General features: G+C 42.5%; 1 protein-coding gene across 1 annotated transcript in view; it reads left to right on the plus strand.

The window, feature by feature from the left end:
* The window catches only part of tacr3a (tachykinin receptor 3a), a 121,006-nt gene extending 105,332 nt beyond the window's left edge, over positions 1 to 15,674 (plus strand). The window contains exon 5 of the mRNA XM_061880687.1: positions 11,082 to 15,674. Coding sequence (XP_061736671.1) covers positions 11,082 to 11,415 — 334 coding nt within the window. The 3' untranslated portion in view covers positions 11,416 to 15,674. The remainder of the gene's footprint in view (positions 1 to 11,081) is intronic.
* Positions 15,675 to 24,084: the final 8,410 nt, after the last annotated feature.

Below are 24,084 nucleotides of genomic sequence, written 5' to 3' on the forward strand. Positions count from 1 at the left end.
ATTTCTTTTCACAGTTTATGAACTTACATTCATATTTTGTTGAAGTATTATTCAATAAATATTGTCAGGCTTGCCGCTAACAGTTTGTTTGTGTATAAGTTTCTCCTCTGTGTGTTTAGTATTTCCTGTCCTTAGTTCTTGTTTTGGTTCAGCTTCCTGTTTGTCTCTTTGAGTGCTATTTTTCCCCTCAGCTGTGGCTGATTGGCACCTGGCCACACCTGATGTCAATCAGCCCGCTCCTATTTTACTGTACCTGCCTTGTTCCTCCAGTCCAGAGGTAGGGAACCTATGGCTCTAGAGCCAAATGTGGCTCCTTTGATGATTGCACCTGGCTCTCAGATAAATCTTAGCTGACATTGCTTAACACGGTAAGTGATGAATAATTCCGCTGGTAATCACAGTGTTAAAAAATAACGTTCGAAATACAAAACATTCTCATGCATTTTAATCCATCCATCCGGTTCCTACCGCACCTGTTCAAGAAGTTGCATTAATGGTAAGAAGTATTTTATTTATTGTTGGTTAGCTTCAGAATAACAATATTATTAAAAAGAATAATGTTGGTCTTACTAAAACATGCACACATTTATATGTATTCAGTCTAAAAAAAAATATGATATGGCTCTCACTGAAATACGTTTTAAAATATTTTGCTTGTATGACTCTGTCAGCCAAAAAGGTTCCCGACCCCTGCTCCAGTCAGTGCTGGATTATTGTATTGCATGTCGCTCTTGTGTTGTTGCTACCTGTCGTGATTTGTCGATGTCATCATTACAGCTACTATTTGTCCTTGTCGTCGTAGCAGTAAACTGTTCCTGTTAGCTATTTGTAGTATGTTTTCTCCTAGCGTTTTGGTTTAATGTTTTCTTGTTAGCCATTAGGTGTTTCCAGTTTTTCTGTTTCCTGCTAGATACCTGTTAGCTTCCACGCAAGGCATTTTGTTTGTTATCCGCCCACGTGCGCGCTCTTGGTTTGAACCCTTTGTTTGGTTTTGTTCTAGTTTTTATTATTAAAACCATGTTTTCTCACTCCCTGCCTGCCTCCATCTCAACAACTAACTTTGACAAATATATTTATAAAGGATTTTTGAATTGTTGCTATTTTTAGAATATTTTTTTAAAATCTCACGTACTCCTTGGCATACCTTCAAGTACCCCCAGGGGTACGCATACCCCCATTTGAGAACCACTGCGTTAAAGTGTATGTAAGTATATTTCATATTGCAAATGTGTATGTACAATATTGCAATATTTGTTTGTTTTTTTACAAAAAAATCTGGGTTTTCATTGATATAAAAAGATAAAAAAATATTTTTTAAATAAAAAAAATGTATGGCAACGCATTGATCTGAAATAAATCTATCGATATTGCAGCGTTAAAATTTATTTTAAAAAGTGTCTATTTTGCAAAAAAAAAGGTTCATTTTGCTAACTCAATATGAGTCCGGAAACTCAACAGGCCAGCATTGTATAAATATAAATATATAGGGTTTTTTTTGTTTGTTGTTTGTTTTAATTTCAAGGCTAAAATATCTATTGAAGAGAATAGAAAATACTTTATTGATCCCTGTGGGAAATTCAGCGCCACAGTTCGCTCACAATAAACACTTAATTTTTTTTTACATGTGAATAATATAAATACAGTCTATTATAGAACATTGTTTACATGTGAATAATATAAATACAGTCTATTATACAGCATTATTCACATGTGAATAACATAAATACAGTCTATTATACAGCATTATTCACATGTGAATAACATAAATACAGTCTATTATACAGCATTATTCACATGTGAATAATATAAATACAGTCTATTATACAGCATTATTTACATGTGAATAATATAAATACAGTCTATTATACAGCATTATTTACATGTGAATAATATAAACAGGGGTGCCGCTAGGGATTTTGGGCCCCATGGAAAGAATCTTTACAGGGCCCCCAACACATAATTTTATATAATTTCATCATCATTAGGGGCCTCTCTGGGCCCCCCTCCATCATGGGCCCCTAGAATCTGTCTCCTTTAACCCCCCACCCCCCCTTTCGGCGCCCCTGAATATAAATACAGTCTATTATACAGCATTATTCACATGTGAATAACATAAATACAGTGTATTATTCAGCAATATTCACATGTGAATAATATTAATACAGTCCATTTATACATTCAAGTACAGTCAAAAAGGAACATATGCATTATACAGTCTGATGGTATGAAGGACTACCCGTGTCGTTCAGTGTTGTAGATTTACTTCAGATCTATGCGTTGCCAGAGAGTTTAAAATGTATTTGAATATTTTAGGAACTTTTTTGTTACCAAAGAAAACCCTGTTTTTTCATGTATATATGTGTGTGTTTGTGTGTATATATATATATATATATATATATATATATATATATATATATATATATATGTATGTATGTATAGGATGGATGAATATATATATACAAATGTATATATATATATGTACATATATATGTATATATGTATATTTATACATATATATACATATATATGCATATAGACATATATATATATATATATATATATATATATATATGCATATATATATATATTTGTATATATCCTGGCATCACCCCTGGAGAGCAAGCGTGGTGCCGTCAACTCCTTGCCACCAAGAGCATTTAATCCCTTGAAGACAACAATGTTTGTCCGAGAGGGCGGGAAAACACCCAAACAGCTTTCCGTCAAACCAGAAAGAGGACACCTATACCTGGCGCGCGACTGGAAGATGCTGCCTGACATCGGCAAACAGCTGGTTTTCCCACCTGAGATTGCCTCTACCAACCTCAGGCCAGACTTGGTGCTCTGGTCCCCTTCGGTGAAGACTGCTTACGTCATAGAGCTCACAGTCCCATGGGAGAACTCTGTGGAGGAGGCCTATGAACGTAAGAAGCTGCGCTACTCAGAGCTAGCAGATGAAGCGAGGCAGTGTGGCTGGAACACCAAGGTCTATCCAGTAGAGGTGGGATGCAGAGGATTTGTGGCGTCGTCTACCATCAGACTGCTGAGGGAACTCGGCAGCCATGGTCAGGCTCTGCGGAGGACCATCAGAGCAGTCTCAGAGGCAGCAGAAAGAAGCAGCCAGTGGATTTGGCTCAAGCGGAAGGACCCCGGTTGGGCCCCAGGAGGGCAGTGTAACAGGGTGAATTTCGGGAACAGTTGAGCACGGGACACAAGCTGAGGACTGATCATCCTTCGGCGGGCCACCTTTGTGGAGGGTGTATAGTGCTTACCATGAATTGATTAACGTGGACCCCTGACACGATGGCGAGGCATAATGGATGCGTGTTGCTACCCCAGGGATGCAAGAGGACCAGGACAGGCAGGAGTTGCAGGTAAGATTAGATTTAATACAAAAACAAAAAATAATACTGGTACAAAATGCAAAGAAAAGGCGTGCCGAATGCACGGAGAGCTATGCTAATAATTAGCAACGAGAGCAGAGTACAGGAATAGAGGTGCAGAGCGCACGCAAAGCTAAGGCGAGACTTAGCAATAGTGATTACAAAAATAAGAACCAACGTGCGTGTTGCAAGTAGCAAACAAAACAGCCAGGAGGAACTAAGGTAGCAGGTGGTCTTAAATACAACACAAATAATTCAAAACAGGTGTGCGTAATGAGTCCGTGCAGGAGGCATACTTAGGTTGCCATGGTGACAATACAAAACAAGGAAGTGCGCTAACAAACGGGATCGGTAGAGTCCAAAACATGATCAAAACATAGCAGGACAATACAAAAAAGACAAACATGCTAGAGATGTGTGATCCGGAAGCCGGATCACAACATCACCCCCCCCTTAAGGGGCAGATCCCAGATGCCCCCAAAAAACTGCAATAAAGAGAACCCCCTCCCAAAACCAGAAAGTTCACAAACGAAGGGAGGGCGGAAGGAGTCCACGGTGGAGGGTCGCCAGATCGCATGTCCCCGAATCCACCGAGGACACATCATGTGGCGGCGGCGGGTGGAACGCTGCTGCCGAAAAAGTCCCGGCGGGCGACCTCGAAAAGGCCACACTAGTGGCCGCCTCGCAGGATGAGGTGCCCGGCGAGGCGGACGACCCGGGCACGGCCACATCCGTGGCCGACATGGAGGAGGGAGCACCTGGCGAGGAGGATGACCTCGCAGAGGCCACGCCCGTGGTCGACGTGGTGGACGACGCCTCAGCACCGAAATCCCAGCAGGCTTGGAAGCAGCAGACGAGGGCGCGGGGACCGCAGCCAAAGCAGGCCCGAGTGCAGCTGGCGAGGATGATGCGGGTGCTGCAGCCGCAGGAGTCGTCGGAGGCGGCCTGGGAGCCGCAGGAGTCGTCGGAGGCGGCCTGGGAGCCGCAGGAGTCGTCGGAGGCGGCCTGGGAGCCGCAGGAGTCGTCGGAGGCGGCCTGGGAGCCGCAGGAGTCGTCGGTGGTGCTGGTGTGGGCTCCAGCCCCGTCGTCGACGCTGGTGTGGGCTCCAGCCCCGTCGTCGGCGCTGGTGTGGGCTCCAGCCCCGTCGTCGGCGCTGGTGTGGGCTCCAGCCCCGTCGTCGGCGCTGGTGTGGGCTCCAGCCCCGTCGTCGGCGGTGCTTGGCGGCACGGAGCTGGCACCGGTGCTTGGCGGCACGGAGCTGGCACCGGTACCTGTCGTGGTGCTGGTACCGGAGTGGGCTCCAGCCTTGGAGTTTGTGCTGGTGTGAGAACCAGACTGGGAGTTTGTGCTGGTGTGAGAACCAGACTGGGAGTTTGTGCTGGTGTGAGAACCAGACTGGGAGCTGGTGTGAGAACCAGACTGGGAGCTGGTGTGAGAACCAGACTGGGAGCTGGTGTGAGAACCAGACTGGGAGCTGGTGTGAGAACCAGACTGGGAGCTGGTGTGAGAACCAGACTGGGAGCTGGTGTGAGAACCAGACTGGGAGCTGGTGTGAGAACCAGACTGGGAGCAGGTGTCGGCTTCAGCCGAGGAGCAGGTGTCGGCTTCAGCCGAGGAGCAGGTGTCGGCTTCAGCCGAGGAGCAGGTGTCGGCTTCAGCCGAGGAGCAGGAGTCGGCGTCAGCCGAGGAGCAGGAGTCGGCGTCAGCCGAGGAGCAGGAGTCGGCGTCAGCCGAGGAGCAGGTGTCGGCGTCAGCCGAGGAGCACTAAGAGACTGGCAGAGAGGAGGACTAGGACTACTATGAGGATTTAGACTAACACTAGGACTTGGGCAAGGACTTGTGTGAGGACCAGTACTTACAATCAAACTAGTGCTTTTATAAGGACTTGGGCAAGGACCAGGACTTACAGTGACACTGGGGCTCGGACAAGAATTTGGGCAAGGACTAGGGTTACTGTGAGGACTAAGACCACGAGGGGAATTAGGACAAGGACTACGATCAAGACTACACGAAGGTACGTAACTGGGACCGGGACTTGGACTACCATTAAGAGAATGACTTGAACAAGGACTTGGGCTAGGACTCGGACTACGACTCAGTCTACGAGTTGATCTACAATGTTGGCCAGAAGTCGGACCAGGACTGGGACTAGGCTTGAACACCGGTGGTGGAGGGCGCACTGGAGGTAGTGGACTAGCGAGTCGAAAAGTCGGTGGAGGAGGTCTAGGTGGCCTTAGTGGCTTGACCGGGGGAAACACAGGTGGAGGAGGTCTACTAGGAGGAGCTAAGCGGAATATCGGTGGAGGTGGCCTCATAGGAGGCTGCGGTTTGACAGTTAGCATCTGAGCTACTTCCCCACCAAAGCTATAGGCCTTAGCCCCTCCCTCCAGACGGGGATCCCAGACCCGTTCCCTATGGTCAGGGACTGACCTTAAGGGAGGGTGGTGTGAGGTTTGGAGGTGGGCAGACTCCTCCCCTTTAAGTTGACCAACATGTCCTTTTGAAAAAGGAGAAAAAAACCCAGACTTGGGCGGGGAACGGGGCTTAAGAGGTGGAGGAAGAAAAGTAGGTAGCTCATGTTGCCTTAGTTTGCATCTAGAAATAACATCTGTATAGAACTTAGTTGTGTCTATAGAGTCCAAAAAATCATAGTCAATATTTGAAACAGGTTGAGAATAAGACTCAACAATATAAAAATCCTCAGAAAAAATATCATCGACAGGGGGTGGTATTGAGTCACCAGGGGGCGTTGACGAAATGACGTCACCGTGATGGACCGGTGGGCCGGAGGTATGCCCTGGCCTTACAGCCCAGTCGGAAGAGTGGTTGGAATATGGAGAAAAAACAAAACTTCCAAACCTCAGGGAAGAGTACTGGGCTGTTGTCTGCGCGCTGCTGTCCGGGGAAAAAGTCTTCGCGGCTTGGCGAAGGGAAGACTTTTGGTGGTCCACTGCGAGGCGGCGTTGTGCTGGCTGTTTTCTGACACGATGGCGAGGCATAATGGATGCGTGTTGCTACCCCAGGGATGCAAGAGGACCAGGACAGGCAGGAGTTGCAGGTAAGATTAGATTTAATACAAAAACAAAAAATAATACTGGTACAAAATGCAAAGAAAAGGCGTGCCGAATGCACGGAGAGCTATGCTAATAATTAGCAACGAGAGCAGAGTACAGGAATAGAGGTGCAGAGCGCACGCAAAGCTAAGGCGAGACTTAGCAATAGTGATTACAAAAATAAGAACCAACGTGCGTGTTGCAAGTAGCAAACAAAACAGCCAGGAGGAACTAAGGTAGCAGGTGGTCTTAAATACAACACAAATAATTCAAAACAGGTGTGCGTAATGAGTCCGTGCAGGAGGCATACTTAGGTTGCCATGGTGACAATACAAAACAAGGAAGTGCGCTAACAAACGGGATCGGTAGAGTCCAAAACATGATCAAAACATAGCAGGACAATACAAAAAAGACAAACATGCTAGAGATGTGTGATCCGGAAGCCGGATCACAACAGACCCCGACTTAAACAAGTTGAAAAACTTATTCGGGTGTTACCATTTAGTGGTCCATTGTACGGAACATGTACTGTGCAATCTACTAATAAAAGTATCAATCAATCAATCAAAAACACCCAATGATGCAAGGGCACACTACTGAAGATGTGTCGCTTGTCCAATTGTCCTGGTATTTAACCCTGAACAAGTCTCATATCCTACAACTCACAAGAACACCCCACCCCCCACATCCTCACGTTGTCTGTCTACCAGTCTTAACAACAAGGACATCTCAAGTGAGTACTCTCCACATTCGGCCCAAGGGACTGTTCAACATCTCGTCCTGTGTTTTTTGATTCTATATATACATATATATATATATATATAAATATATATATATATATATATATACATATATGTATATATATACATATATGTATATATATACATATATATATGTATATATACATACATATATATATATATATATACATATATATGTGTATATATATATACTATATGTATGTATATATATATATACATATATATGTGTATATATATATACTATATATATGTATATATATATATATATACATATAAATGTGTATATTCACCTCCTTGAAAGGCATAGAAAATATTCTATTACATCAGTGAGTCGCTGAAAATCAACAAAAACTAGCACGCTCGAGTGAATAACATACTCCATGTTATTTATTCGTTTTATATATATATATATATATATATATATATATATATATATATATATATATATATATATATATTTATATGTATATATATATATATATATATATATATATATGTACATTTATATGTATGTGTGGGAAAAATCACAAGACTACTTCATTTCTACAGAACTGTTTCATGAGGGGTTCCCTCAATCATCAGGAGATTTTAATGGAAGCATTCACATACAATGGTTTATATAGGGGCACAGAGTGGGTGGGTACAGGCAGGCGTAGGGGTGTGGTGATTGGCCCATGTGTTACATAGGAGGTGTTTCCGTCTGTGACGACATGTTGATATGATTTCACTGCGTTTGTTGAGGGATGACAGGTCTGGATGATGTATAATAAACAGTTTTTCTTTTAAGCATAGGTTGCATCTTTTATTACCACTGTTGTAAGGGGTGCTGGATGCAAGAATTTTCCATGTTATTGAATATTTAACATTATTGTCTTTGAGGTTCCAAATGTGCTTGCTGAGTTCTGTAGAATTCCGCAAGGTCTGGTTTCTAAAGGAGGCGTTGTGATTATTCCATCTGGCTTTAAACGCTTTTTCGGTTAATCCTACATACGTGTCGGATGTGCTAATGTCCATGCGTGTTACCTTTGCTCGGTAAACGACTGATGTTTGTAAGCACCCCCCCATTGAGAGGGCAATCAGGTTTCTTGCGGCAGTTACATTCCTTATTGGTTTCAGAGTTGTTTAGTCTGGGGGCAGGCAGTCCTTTCGCAATTGTTTTGTTTTGGTTAGAAATGATTTGTTGTATGTTATTCATACAGCTGTAGCTCAATTTAATGTTGTTCTTGTTGAATATGTTTCTTAGGGTGTTGCCTTTGGGGAAGTGTTTGTCGATCAGAGTGAGGAACTTTTGGCCGATATTGGTTGAGACGCTTTTGCTGAACGGGGGGTTGTACCAGATGATGTTGTTTCGTTTTCTGCTCTTTTTTGGTTGGTTTCCTGGCGTGGGTTCACAGGTGAGGGTGAAGTTGTATCCGCTTTCATCAAGTGCTTTCTGGTACGGGGGGGTTGCTTGGTCGAATTCAGCTTTGCTAGATGACAGCATCGATAGCCTTTTATTAATTCCGGTAGGTATTCTTTTCGTGGTGATGGGTGGATGGCTGCTGTCATGGTGCACGTATTGGAGTGTTGTGTTGGGTTTCGTGAATGGTTGGTAGCTGTTATTGCTCAGGTTGCAAGTGACGTCGAGGAAGTTGACGGTTTGCTTGTTGGCTTCAATCGTGATCCGTAGGCCGTTCTCTTTGAAGATTTGGCATATGCGCTTCTTGGTATTCTCGCTGCTCCTTGGCGAGGCGCGGCACACTGCCAGTCCGTCATCACGGTAAATACCAAGGTTCAGGTTGAGGCTTTCAAGATGTCCAGGTTTACTGGACCAGAGGCTAATAGAAGTGTGGAAATTGATGTACTGTGTACCGCACACACACACACACACACACACACACACACACACAAACACACACTCACACACACACACACCGCACACTGAACTAACATTACGCTAATAGCTATTTAACCTCCACTTCAAGGACTGCGAGCGAGCTGAGCTGCCGCTTATGTTTCTAGAACGTCAATGGGCTCATAGTGATGTTACTAGTCGTTGACTGGGAGGTGTTTATTATCATTTGGGGAGAGTCCGCTGCCTTACCTGCTAAAAACCCCTTTCTGCTCGCTGCACGTTACATGTGCTCTGAATACACACTGCTGATTGGCTGTTACCGCTCTGACAGAGGCAGACGCAGAACTAAGCAGGGCAGCTTGTTCAGAATTTTTTTTTGTTTTGTTGTTTTAGTTAACACTTTAGTCTAGGAGGTGGCTCTTTGTTTTTAAGGCTGTCGCCTTAACAACAAAACGCTGTGGGAAACCCTGTTGGAAACCATATGTTTTCAGCTTTGAAGAACAACAACCACGAGAAGGACACCAGCTGAGAAACTGTGAAAGACGCGAATGAGGGTGCTAACAAAAAGGCTAACAATACAGCTAATAAAAGCCCTACTAAAGAAACTAACAAAAGGGCTAACACTACTGCTCACCAAAGCCCTACTAAAGAAGCTAATAAAAGGGCTAACACTACAGCTAACAAAAGCCTACTAAAGAAGCTAACAAAAGAGCTAACACTACAGCTAACAAAAGCCTACTAAAGAAGCTAACAAAAGAGCTAACACTACTGCTTACGAAAGCCTTGCCAAAGAAGCAAACAAAAGAGCTAACACTACAGCTAACAAAAGCCCCACTAACGAAGCTAACAAAAGAGCTAACACTACCACTAACAAAAGCCCTACTAAAGAAGCTAACAAAAGAGCTAACAAAAGCCCTACTAAAGAAGCTAACAAAAAGAGCTAACACTACACCTAACCAAAGCCCTACTAAAGAAGCTAACAAAAGAGCTAACACTACCGGTAACAAAACCCCAACTGAAGAAGCTAACAAAACAGCTAACACTACAGCTAACAAAAGCCCTACTAATGAAGCTAACAAAAGAGCTAACCAATATTCCAATAATGGTCACGCACATTTTATTCATGTACGACGCTACCTATGAGAGGAAGAAGATGGTTAGAACATGTTTTACCAACTTCCTGGTGGTCCAGTGGTTAGGATTCGGTGCGCTATTTCCGGTCAGGGAAATTAATAATTTGGCAACGGTGGCTGAGTGGTAAATAATGCAGGTAATTAACAGTCCCAAAAAAAAACATAGCTGACGTTGTACTATGACAGAAAAAACATTATTAGCAACACGGGCTTTCATAGGTAAAACTTGGGCGTCAATCTTGCTACCTAGCTACTTGTAATGTGTGCTAGAATGTTTGTGTCCTGTTGTAATGTGTGCTAGAATATGTGTGACCAATTGTTAATGTGTGTGATTGTCAGGTTCAAACACTGATGACATCTATTAAACAGACAAGAAGCAAGGAATCATGCAGAGAAAGAGTTTAATTTAGCTCATGAGGAGAACGCATGGAGCTGCACACTTAGTCGCAGTCTCGCCCTTCGCGCTAAGGTTCAGCTCCCGCGTCCCTCAACTTATTCAGGAGTTCCATAGTCAACATCACTGAGGCCACCTCTAAAAGGAGTGGTCACATACATTATGCAAAGCAGGTCCAGTATGAACAATATGCGACGGAATGTGCTGGGCCTTGTGATTTCCTTGTTTCTGCTTCGTCTGCGTGCTGTCATCTTATCTTCGTTGAGGTCCTTGAAGTCCTTGGCTGTGAACAGGCTAAAACAAAGACAACATCTGCGGCTGAGGCCACCCCTCAGACAAGAAGTTTTGTCCTTGCGCAGATATAAAAAATGCAGCTTGAGCACAATTGCCAATAACTATAGCAACGGACTTTAAGCATACAAAGTTGTGTGATAATATATATACATGATTATTCTAACAGTGACCTGCTGTAATGTGTACTAGAAAGTAATCCTCTCACCTGACAGCTCCACCATTGTGCTCGCAGGTTTCGGGCGGGCTTCAAGCGAGCGTTCCGCTGGTGTCCCTTCATCAAGGTGTCCAGCTACGACGAGCTGGAGCTGCGCTGCGCCCGCCAGCACCCCACCCGGCAGAGCAGCATGTACACGCTCTCCCGTATGGACACCACCATGGTGGTGGTGTACAACCCCGCCGAGGGCGAGGGCGGGGCTGGTGGGGGTGGCTCCGGCAGGAAGTGGTCCATGTCCTCCAGGAAGAGGAGCTACATCACGTCTCGCCTCACGCCCGCCGGCAGCAACGGAGGGAGCGTGAAAGTGGAGAATGGAGGCGTGGCGAGTTCGCAGGTGGAGGAGTTTTCTTGAGAGCCTTGCATGTGACGCTGGTACATAGGGACCCGGCACATTTGTGTGGGGCAGGGCCAGGGGGCCGGAATGACAACATACAGGCCCCCGAGTTTGAAACTTTTTGCAGAAAAATTCTAAAAAAAAAAACATGACAATGCGACCGTTGTATGACAACTCGGACCACACTTTTCTGGACTTCACATTTCCACCTTCCTCGCAGACGTGTTGTGTACTTACCTGAGACGTTCCTCATGCCACCCCTCTGAGTCCCCTGCAGTTGTGACATAGGTGTGGCTTCTTTACCTCACATGCAGCCAACGTCTTTAGTTACAAGAGCGGTGTTCCTCAAAGTTCTGTTTTAGGTCCTCACCATTTTTTCAATCAGGCCTATAAGTGTCAAACATTTAGGTGTGAAACATATAGGCCTATAGGTGTCAAACATTTAGGCCTATAGGTGTCAAACGTTTAGGTGTCAAACATTTAGGCCTATAGGTGTCAAACGTTTAGGTGTCAAACATTTAGGCCTATAGGTGTCAAACTTTTAGGTGTCAAACATTTAGGCCTATAGGTATCAAACATTTACATGTCAGACATTTAGGCCTATAGGTGTCAAATGTTTTCATCATTTTGGCCTACAGGTGTCAAACACCTAGGTGTCAAACGTTTAAGCCTATAGGTTTCAAACATTTTCATCATTTAGGCCTATAGGTGTAAAACATTTAGGTGTCAAACATTTAAGCCTATAGGTGTCAAACGTTTTCATCATTTGGGCCTATAGGTGTCAAACATTCAGGCCTATAGGTATCAAACGTTTTCATCATTTAGGCCTATAGGTGTCAAACATTTAGGTGTCAAATATTTAGGCCTATAGGTGCCGATCACTTAGGTGTCAAACATTTAGGCCTATAGGTGTCAAACATTTTCATCATTTAGGCTAATAGGTGTCAAATGTTTTCATCATTTAGGCCTATAGGTGTCAAACATCTAGGTGTGAAACGTTTTAGCCTATAGGCGTCAAACATTTTCATCATTTAGGCCTATAGGTGTCAAACATTTAGGCCGATAGGTGTCAATCACCTAAGTGTCAAACATTTAGGCTTATAGGTGTCAAACGTTTTCATCATTTAGACCTATAGGTGTCAAACATTTAGGCCTATAGGTGTCAAACGTTTTCATCATTTAGGCCTATAGGTGTCAAACATTTAGATGTCAAACATTTGGGCCTATAGGTGTCAAACCTTTTCATCATTAAGGCCTATAGGTGTCAAACATTTAGGCCTATAGGTGTCAAAAGTTTTCATCATTTAGGCCTATAGGTGTCAAACGTTTTCATCATTTAGGCCTATAGGTGTCAAACCTCTAGGTGTCAAACGTTTTAGCCTATAGGTGTCAAACATTTTCATCATTTAGGCCTGTAGGTGTCAAACATTTATGTGTCAAACATTTAGGCCTAGAGATGTCAATCACTTAGGTGTAAAAAATTTAGGCTTATAGGTGTCAAACGTTTTCATCATTTAGACCTATAGGTGTCAAACATTTAGGCCTATAGGTGTCAAACGTTTTCATCATTTAGGCCTATAGGTGTCAAACATTTAGATGTCAAACATTTGGGCCTATAGGTGTCAAACGTTTTCATCATTAAGGCCTATAGGTGTCAAACATTTAGGCCTATAAGTGTCAAACATGTTTCATCATCTAGGCCTATAGGTTTCAAACATTTAGTGTGTCAAACATTTAGGCCTATAGGTATCAAACATTTTCATCATTTAGGCCTATAGGTGTCAAACACTTAGGCGTCAAACATTTAGGCCTATAGGTGTCCAACATGTAGGTGTCAAACATTTAGGCCTATAGATGTCAAACATTTAGGTATCAATCATTTAGGTGTCAAACATTTGGCCTATAGCTGTCAGACATTTAGGTGTCAAACATTTAGGCCTATAGGTGTCAGAAATTTAGGTGTCAAACATTTAGGCCTATAGTTGTCAAACATTTAGGCCTATAGGTGTCAACAATTTAGGTGTCAAACATTTAGGCCTATAGGTGTCCAACATGTAGGTGTCAAACATTTAGGCCTATAGATGTCAAATGTTAAGGTGTCAAACATTTGGCCTATAGGTGTCAGACATTTAGTTGTCAAACATTTAGATGTCAAACATTTAGGTGTCAAACATTTAGGCCTATAGGTGTCAGGGATTTAGGTGTCAAACATTTAGGCCTATAAATGTCAGAAATTTAGGTGTCAAACATTTAGGCCTATAGATGTCCGACATTTAAGTGTCAAACATTTAGGCCTATAGATGTCAGACATTTAGGTGTCAGACATTTTGGTGTCAAACATTTAGGTGTCAAACATTTAGGCGTATAGGTGTCAAACTCAAAGCCTTTGGGCCAGAACTGGCCCACCACATGTGGCCCCGTGCAAGTTCAGACATAATGGGCGTCAATAAAGAACTTGATTATTTTTGCTAAATGTATTTGCTCTTTCGATTTCAACAGAAAAATGGCATGACTTTTAAAATGTAAACCAAATGTTATTTATGGGCAGTAAACCTTTGGGCATCACATTATTCCGATTGATTCGATTCTTGGGGATAACGATATGATTGAGAATCAATTTTCGATTCAAAATCAACATTGGGTGCAAGTTCTGTGATTAACTTTGCTTTCTGGAAATGTGGCCCCCAAAACAATTGAGTTGAATATTCCAGCTGAAGAGTAAAAAGTACCTATACAAGTAGTACAACTATGATGATGAAAGTTTGGCTCCCATCACTTCCAACATGTCGCCTGCACCAGTAAATTCCTGCTCAGCCTTAACGCTTTTATCACTAATTAACATCTAACCATTAATTGCACCTCATTTTCAGAAGGTCTCGGCCCCGTGGTTTCAATTATGGCTGTTAAAACTCTTATTTGTTGGTTCTGCTTGAGTCTAACGCTGCGCATGCTCGGATGGCTTTGTGTTTCTCAGAAGGAGCCTTTGTAAATATGTGCCTTTCTCGTCCCAGACATTGAAACAACATTGAAAACTGTTGAATTAGATCCTGACCTTGAACAACCCGAACATAACGTTGAAACAACATGCTTTTTGACGATGTTTCTTCAATATTGGGTTCTGACGTCGATTCGAACATTGCATTTCGGTCATTTCTACCAGGAAGGAGTTGAGGGCACAGACACAAGGGGGAAGTAAAGCACGATGATTTATTATATATATTTGGTGTATATAATAATCAAACAGTATTACCAAATAAGTATAGAGTGGTGTGTTTGACAAAATCTAAGAGTGTGGGTGTGAGGCTATGTGTGAGACTAGTAGTGTGTGTTACCAAGTGTTATGTTGAGCAAGAGGAGGGACAAAGCAGGAAGGCAGTCCATGGTCATGCGAAAGGGCGAGATCCAAGGGAGGCAGTCCAGAATCCAGAGAGGAACACAGGAAAACTCGGGAACGAACTGCGGGAGTACAACACGGACATCAGACACGGAAGGGAAACGCAGAGAGCGGGAGAGAGAGCATAAAGCTGGAGTCGGCTTACTGTACATAGAGGATTAAGTTCCCGCTAGGATCTTAAGGTCCACTGGTCCTTATACCGCTCGCCCTCATTAGACCCAGGTGTGCAGATTGCTGATCACCCACATGCTGCCAGAGAAAAGCGAGTTCAAGCCCGCGTCGTGACAATTTCCCAACCGATATTCTACAACACAAATACAACGTCGAAACAACATACTTTTTGACAATGTTGGGTTCTGACGTTGATTTGAATATTGAATTTTGGTCATTTTCCAAACATCAATGAGGATCCAACGTTGGACATCAACGTCCTCTCAATTTACAAATACAACTATTTTGCAACCTTGTTTCAATGTCAGTTTTAAAGGACATGTACGTAGAATCAACGTATCGATGTCTTGTGCCTGCTGTGTCAGTTTTAACTGTGAACTTCACCATGGGGGGGAATCATTATTTAATCCAAAATTGATTTTGTGAGTTTACCCCCTTACAAATACATAATGGCACGGGGTGTCCAAAGTGTGGCCCTAGGGCCATTTGCGGACCACAGTTATTTATTTTTTTAATGGCCCACGGCACATTTTTTAAAATACGATAACAAAAAAGAAAAAAAAGCGGGCTAAAAAACAAACAAGTGAATTGTAATGAAAACATTTTGAATTATTGAGGATAATAACACAAAACTGCCATGCACTCAAATTTTTACTTTAAAGCTGTAAAACAGATACAGTCGATAGGAAGTTTATCAAAAGATTAGATTGTTGAAAGTAAAAAATTATACATATATAAGTATGTATATATATATATATATATATATATATATATATATATATGTGTATATATATATATATATATTTACATATATGTATATATGTATATATATATATTGTTGAAAGTAAAAAATTATACATATATACAGTATATATATATTTACATATATGTATATATGTATGTATATATATATATATATTTATATATATGTATATATGTATGTCTATATATATATATATATATACACACACACATATATATGCGCACACACATATACATAAATATATACATATATATATATGTATATATGTATGTATATATATATATATTTATATATATGTATGTCTATATATATATATATATATATATATATATCCTACTCAGTGGCCTAGTGTTTGGAGTGTCCGCCCTGAGATGGGTAGGTTGTGAGTTCAAACCCCAAGTCATACCAAAGACTATAAAAAATGGGACCCATTACCTCCCTGCTTGGCACTCAGCATCAAGGGTTGGAATTGGGGGTTAAATCACCATAAATGATTACCGGGCGTGGCACCGCTGCTGCCCACTGCTCCCCTCACTTCCCAGGGGGTGAACAAGGGGATGGGTCAAATGCAAAGAACAAAATTCACTACACCTAGTGTGTGTGTGACAATCATTGGTACTTTAACTTTGACTTTATTAACAGTCAGCAAAATTGAGGGGAGCCCTCATTGTTTTTAAGATGAAAAATATCCAAATGGCTTCCGCTTCCTTTCATTTTTCAGCCCTCAGTGGAAAAAGTTTGGACACCCCTGCATTGTGCTATTGTAATGGAAAGAGAATGAAAATCAGCGAAAAAATATTGTTTTGAAGCGGCATTGATCCATTTGTGTCCGTATTTAATTGTTGTCGGTCACCAGGAGGGGACCTGGGTACACTTCATTCCAGTCACCATCCAAAGACTGAACATTTTGAGGCTGTCGCTTGGCAACTCTACTTTTCAACTTATTTTTTCACAATTAAAATGAAGTTGAGAAAAAAATAGAAGGAGATGACATGATTATATGTGGGACTACTGTGTGTTTCTCCACTGATTAAATGAATGTAGTCACTTTTCTAAATGTAAATACACCTGGACTATCTTCAGATGGGCACATTAACTTGGATTTTCTGGGACTTTGCCTTTATTTTATTTTCAAACCAAGTGAAATTAGGAAAAAAGGATCATCCGATGTGAAGTTTAAAAACCCGTGAGACCGCTCTGAAGCCTGGTGTCGACGGATTATCCAATAAAACACCCGCGTAATGCCGTTTAAAACAATCAAAAGTGCTCTTTTTTCCTGCTGTGAATTGAGACGGATTAAACCGTGACAAAAATCAAAACAGTATTTTCTTACAAGTTCAATAAATCTAGAAATTGCACAGATTTGAACACCTTTGCTTATGTTGGTAATATGTAACTGTTCCTCGTTTTGGTCGTTGTCAAGCCCTCTTAACCCTTGTGTGGTGTTCGGGTCTGTGGAACCCGTTTTTGTGTTTTATTAAAAGATAAATGACACAATTAATTTTTCAAACTGAAACTCACTGACTTTGGCTCATTTTCTGTGAAGAACATATAATTAATGACCACACATCATACACCCCCCCTACACATCTTAATTACATCCAAGATGTCCGGGTTTACTGGACCCGGGGCTAATGGAAGTGTGGAAATTGATGTTCTGTGTACCACACACACAGACACACACACACACACACAGCAGGTCTAGACAGGGGGAGGACAGAATGTAGGTACATTGAACATCAGATGGTAAAATGTGCGAGAAAATGAGAGCAGACAGTGTTGACAAACAATGTTGCAACCTTGTGCGGGAACCGCAGGTGCAGAAACACAACAGTTTCTGCGTCCCATAAGGATGAGAAAAATTTTCCGCGCAACGTTCATATTGTTGTTACTCAGCCAGCGTTGGTGGGTCTGACGGAATCGTTGCATTTTGTGGCCTTTAATGCCTTACAATTAAACATTTTTGTGTTAAAATACTGAACATGTGTTTATTGGGATAAGGCAGTGGTTCTTAACCTTGTTGGAGGTACCGAACCCCATTAGTTTCATGTGCATATTCACCGAACCCTTCTTGGTGAAAAATAAAATGTTTAGTTTTTTTAATTAAAGACAAATGTATGTGTTTTTGGTAACACTTTAGTATGGAGAACATATTCTAAGTAACAAAGACTTAATTTTGAGTTTTTTGGTTAGGGTTAGGGTTAGGGTTAGAAGGTTGGGGTTATAATGAGGCCATGCCAAATACGGCATTAATAAGTACTTAATGATGACTATTTAAAGGCCTACTGAAACCCACTACTAGCGACCACGCAGTCTGATGGTTTATATATCAATGATGAAATATTAACATTGCAACACATGCCAATACGGCCTTTTTAGTTTACTAAATTGCAATTTTAAATTCCGCGCAAAGTATCCCATTGAAAACGTAGGTATGATGACGTCTATTTTAGTCTTTGCTGAATCTTTTGCAATTTGTTCAATTAAAAACGGAGACGTCAAAGAAGAAAGCTGTAGGTGGGAAGCGGTGTATTGCGGCCGCTTTTAGCCACACAAACACAGCCGGTGTTTCCTTGTTTACATTCCCGAAAGATGACGGTGAAGCTTTACTATGGAACAGAGAGGTCAAGCGAACATGGTTCCCTACCATATTTCACCCGGCAGGTTACGGTGGTAATAAGTCTGCTCTTACCATAGACATGAGCGGAGAGCTTGCGTCGTTCCTCGTGCACCTGTCAAAGAGGCAGCTGCAGACTCTCTTGCCTCCTCCGACCGGCCGCCCCCGAATGTGGGATGCATTCCCCGTGGAGGAGGAAAGAAAAAAAAAATCTCAGCCCGGCCCCAATGGCTGCCTTCGCTTCGCCTCGTCGGGAAACGTGGCTTCCCTCAGAGACACTGGCGGTCACCACACTCCTCCGACTTTCACTAAAACACTAGTAACACAATAAGCAGATAAGGGATGAGTCGGGTGTGTTTTGACCTCCGCCGAACCCCTGATGCCGACTCACCGAACCCAGGTTAAGAACCACTGGGATAGGGTAAAAAACTGTTCAGTATTTTAACATAAAAATGTTTGATTGTGAGACATTAAAAGCCACAAAACGCAACGGGTCCGTCAGACCCACAAACGCTGGCTGAGTAAGAACAGTATGAACGTGAAACAAGGGTTAAGGGAGCACCAGTTCTGAATGTTTGGAGACTTCTTGAAAGTACAACGCTCCAGAATGTGAAGTAAAATGTAGCGAGCATTAAATGTCAAGTGTTTGTTTGAAAATAAAAAAGATGTCTGTTCCTTTTGTCTATTTGCCGTATTTCCGAAGGATCGCAGTCATGCATGTCTCTGTATTTGAAAGTGTTTAATATGTTGGAAAAGAGAAGTAATAATCACTGTTATGTTTTATCGTTGGTGTTCTCAGACCAGGAGATGTGAAACGGCTTTAAGAGGCGATAGCGTCACTCAAAAGAGAAACTACATAATTGTGTGCTTTGCTTCCTCTGCCTGAGTCAAGATCAACATGTATGTGAATTCTACACTAAATAAAGAAGAAAGCACAACCACGTGTTTGTGAAGTTGGTACAAGTCACACTTTGAAAGCATGTTCAATGTTCGCGATGGATCAACTCATCATCAGGTATGACGATCCTCCTGGTAGGGGTGTATCCCTTCATGGAAGATGCCTGTGCGTGGCTTAGTTTAACGTGGGGAGACTGGTGCACAGACAGTCACCACACCATCCTGGACAGAAATCGGGTCAGGGTCCAGTGGCTTGGAGTCCAAGACAACTCGCAACCCATTTCTGCTGCAGCCGTATCCCTGGCTTGGGGGCAGTCAGGTACTAGGTTTGCCAAGGGCCCCCTGGGGTAACTGTAGTAAAGGGGTTAACCTCCTAGTGCCCCAAGACCCCATAGAGGAGCCTCCACTGCACAGGACACAATGGAGTCCTCATGTGTCCAGGGACATAGTTCCTGACTTCATAAACATTAATATTAATTTTAATTATGGGAAAAAAGATTTTGTGACGATAAAAAATATTTATATAATTATAGTAGTATCGATTAGATACACTCTTGTACTTGGTATCATTACAGTGGATGTCAGGTGGAGCTCCACCCATGGCATTTGTTTACATTGTGACGCCGGTGAGATGTTGTATTCTCCTACGGTGTGTAGTAAAGCATGTTTAGCTATTCCTCGTCCTGCAGTGATAATAATACTTGTAAGAAACAGACTTTATTTGTCACCATGGAGGCGAGGATTAGTGAGGCGCTACTAAGCCGTCCATCACTCCTAAGGGGCATCAAGCGGTGGTGACGGCGTTGTTTGGGGGTGGGGTGTGTGTTTGTGTATATGCCCATTGTCTTTGGGTGCAATGGTGTTGTGTCCATAGGGCCGTTCTGCGTGCAATGCAAGCCAAGTTCGACTCCCAGGTGTCGCTGAGGAGTGTGGGAGGTCAAAAGCGTCCTTATTTGAGAGTCATCCCAACTTGTCCTGGGTCTCCTACCGGTCAAATGTGCCCTAAACACCTCCCTAGGGAAGCGTTCGGTGGCATCATGACCAAAACCACCTCATCTGGCTCTTCTCCATGTGGAGGAGCAGCGGCTATACATTGAGTTCCTCCCGGATGGCAGAGCTTCTGACGCTATCTCTAAGGGAGAGCCCCGCCACCCGGTCGAGGAAACTCATTTCGGCCGCTTGTACCCATGATCTTGTCCTTTCGGTCATAACCCAAAGCTCATGACCATAGGTAAGGATGGGAACGTAGATCGACCGGTAAATTGAGAGCTTTGCTTTCTAGCTCAGCTCCTTCTTCACCACAACGGATCGATACAGCGTCCGCATTACTGAAGAAGCCGCACAGATCCGCCTGTCGATCTCACCATCCACTCTTCCCTCACTCGTGAACAAGACTCCAAGGTACTTGAACGCTTCCACTTGGGGCCGGGTCTCCTCTCTAACACGGAGATGGCACTCCGCCCTTTTCCGGGCGAGAACCATGGACTCGGACTTGGAGGTGCTGGTTCTCATCCCAGTTGCTTCACACTCTGCTGTGAACCGATTCAGTGAGAGCTGAAAATCCTGGCCAGATGAAGCCATCAGGACCACAGAGACCTTATCCTGCAGCCACCAAACCGGAACCCCTCAAAGCCCTGACTGCGCCTAGAAATTCTGTCCATAATATTTATGAACAGAATGGGTGACAAAGGACAGCCTTGGCGGAGTCCAACCCTCACTGGAAACGTGTCCGACTTACCGCCGGCAATGCGGACCAAGCTCTGACACTGATCACACAGGAAACGGACCGCCACAGTCAGACAGTCCGATACCCCATACTCTCTGAGCACTCCCCAGAGGTCCAATGCCTTCTCCAAGTCCACAAAGCACATGTAGACTGGTTGGGCAAACTCCCATGCACCCTCAAGGACCCTGCCCAGACTATAGAGCTGGTGCACAGTTCCACAACCAGGACGAAAACCACACTGTTCCTCCTGTGTTAGCTCCATGCCATTTTCTACTGGATCTACCCTCTGTTTTGTGCTGCCCTTTTGTTTTGAAGGGGAACATTATCACCAGACCTATGTGAGCGTCAATATATACCAGAAAAAACACCATATATTTTTTAAACCGATTTCCGAACTCTAAAAGGGTGAATTTTGGCGAACTAAACGCCTTTCACTTTATGCCTCTCTATAATCTACGACGTCAGAACGTGACGTCACATTGGTACTCAACACCATTTTTTCCCTACACATCAGACGCATCGAGTCAAATCAGCTCTGTTATTTCCCGTTTTTTTGACTGTTTTCCGTACCTTGGAGACATCATGCCTTGTCAGTGTGTTGTCGGAGGGTGTAACAACACGATCAGGGACGGATTCAAGTTGATTTACGTAGAATGTGCCTCGATTAGCACAGCATGCTAATCGATGCTAACATGCTATTTAGGCTAGCTGTGTACATATTGCAGCATCATGCCTCATTTGTAGCTATATTTACATCTAACCTTTCCCTCCATCCACATTTAATGCCAAACAAACACTTACCAATCGACGGATTTAAGTTGCTCCAGTGTCAAGAAATGCGAAAGTCCCTCGTTTGGTTTTTACCGGCGATGCTACGACAGAGATGGCACAGAGATGGCAAAAATGTCTGGATATCCTGCGATACTCAAAGCAGATGCATTCCCAACGATAAATTCAACGAAATCACAAAGGTGAGTGTTGTTAATGTTATTGACTTATGTGCTAATCTATGGAACCCTTTTTTATGTTTTATTAAAAGATAAATGACACAATTTATTATTTTTTCAAACTGAGACTCACTGACTTTGGCTCATTTTCTGTGAAGAACATATAATTAAAGACCACACATCATACACCCCCCCCCCCTATACATCTTAATTACATACAAGGTGTCCGGGTTTACTGGATCCGGGGCTAATAGAAATGTGGAAATCGATGTTCTGTGTACAACACACACACACACACACACACACACACACACACACACACACACAGCACAATGAGGTAACGTTACGCTAATAGCTAATTAACCTCCACTTCAAGGACTGCGAGCGAGCTGAGCTGCTGCTTATGTTTCTAGAACGTCAACGGGCTCATAGTGATGTCACTAGTCGTTGACTGGGAGGTGTTTATTATCATTTGGGGAGAGTCCGCTGGCTTACCTGCTAAAAACACCTTTCTGCTCGCTCCACGTTACATGTGCTCTGAATACTCACTGCTGATTGGCTGTTACCGCTCTGCGTGTAACCAATTAGATGGTTCTGTGGGTGACATATTTGGTCGCGGCATGACTGCCGGCTAATCGATGCTAACATGCTATTTAGGCTAGCTGTATGTATATATGAAACTATATTTACATCCAGCGTTTCCTTCCACCCACATTTAATGCCAAACAAACACTTACCAATCGACGGATTTAAGTTGATCCAGTGTCAATGCAAAAGTCCTGATCGTTTGGTCTGCACATTTTACCGGCGATACTAACGCAGACATGCATGGCCGGAAAGCGTCTACAGCTATTCGCTCAATAGCTTCAGTTTCTTCTTCAATTTCGTTTTCGCTATCTGCCTCCACACTCCAACCATCCGTTTCAATACATGCGTAATCTGTTGAATCGCTTAAGCCGCTGAAATACTTTTTTTTTTTTTTAGGCAGTTTCATTAACGTCCTCCTAGCACGGTGAAACAACACACCACAACAACAGTCACGTTTCCGTCACCATAAAGCAGTTCGTTTGCCGTAAACAGCAATGTTGTGACACTCTTAAACAGGAAAATACTGCCATCTACTGTACATGCATATTGTTAGAAAAGTAGTGACAGAGAATAGAACAAGAATGGACAATTCAACCCTTAACTCAACAATGAGTAGATGAGTCTTATGTGTGTGTATACGGTATGTGTAAATAAATGAACACTGAAATTCAAGTATTTTTATATATATATATATATATATATATATATATATATATATATATATATATATATATATATATATATATACACACACATATATATATATATATATATATATATATATATATATATATATATATATATATATATATATATATATATATATATATATATATGTATACGAGTCTGAATCCGAGCTAATGTCGCTATATCTTGCTGTGCTATTCGCCATTGTTTGTATTGGAATCGCTATGTGACGTCACAGGGAAATGGCTTAAGCAAATAGCGAAAATCAAGCACTTTAAAGCTTTTTTTAGGGGATATTCCGGGACGGGTACAATTTTGAAAAAACTTCCAAAAATAAAATAAGCCACTGGGAACGGATTTTTATTGGTTTTAACCCTTCTGAAATTGTGATAATGTTCCCCTTTAATATCATATATATTGTATATGTATATATTTTTTATATACATTTTGTGGGCTCTTGAAACTGTGTTGACTAGCCCTGCTCCAAGTATGCAAATATTAGATGTATTAGTATCAATGATAGTTTGCGGACAATACTTTTCTCCGGTCCGGACCTTGAACCGATAAAGGAGGGAAGATTGTTTTTATGTATGTCCGTCAAAGTCAGTAGCAGATAATGGAAGAAGGTTTCTCATTATCCCATTGGGTTGAGTTTTTCCTTGCCCTGATGTGGGATCTGAACCAAGGATGTCTTTGTGACTTGTGCAGCCCTTTGAGACACTTGTGATTTAGGGTTATATAAAAATACATTGATTGATTGATTGATGTTTGTGAGGCTAAACATATGTGTCTTTGCCAAGACCGAAGACACAATTGCACACATCTGCACATGCTCGGCACAATGAAGCGAGCGCCTCTTTGAAGAAGATGAGAGCATTCCTCCCGTGTGAGGTCATG

The sequence above is a fragment of the Nerophis ophidion genome, linkage group LG20 (assembly GCF_033978795.1).
Source record: "Nerophis ophidion isolate RoL-2023_Sa linkage group LG20, RoL_Noph_v1.0, whole genome shotgun sequence".
NCBI lineage: Eukaryota > Metazoa > Chordata > Actinopteri > Syngnathiformes > Syngnathidae > Nerophis > Nerophis ophidion.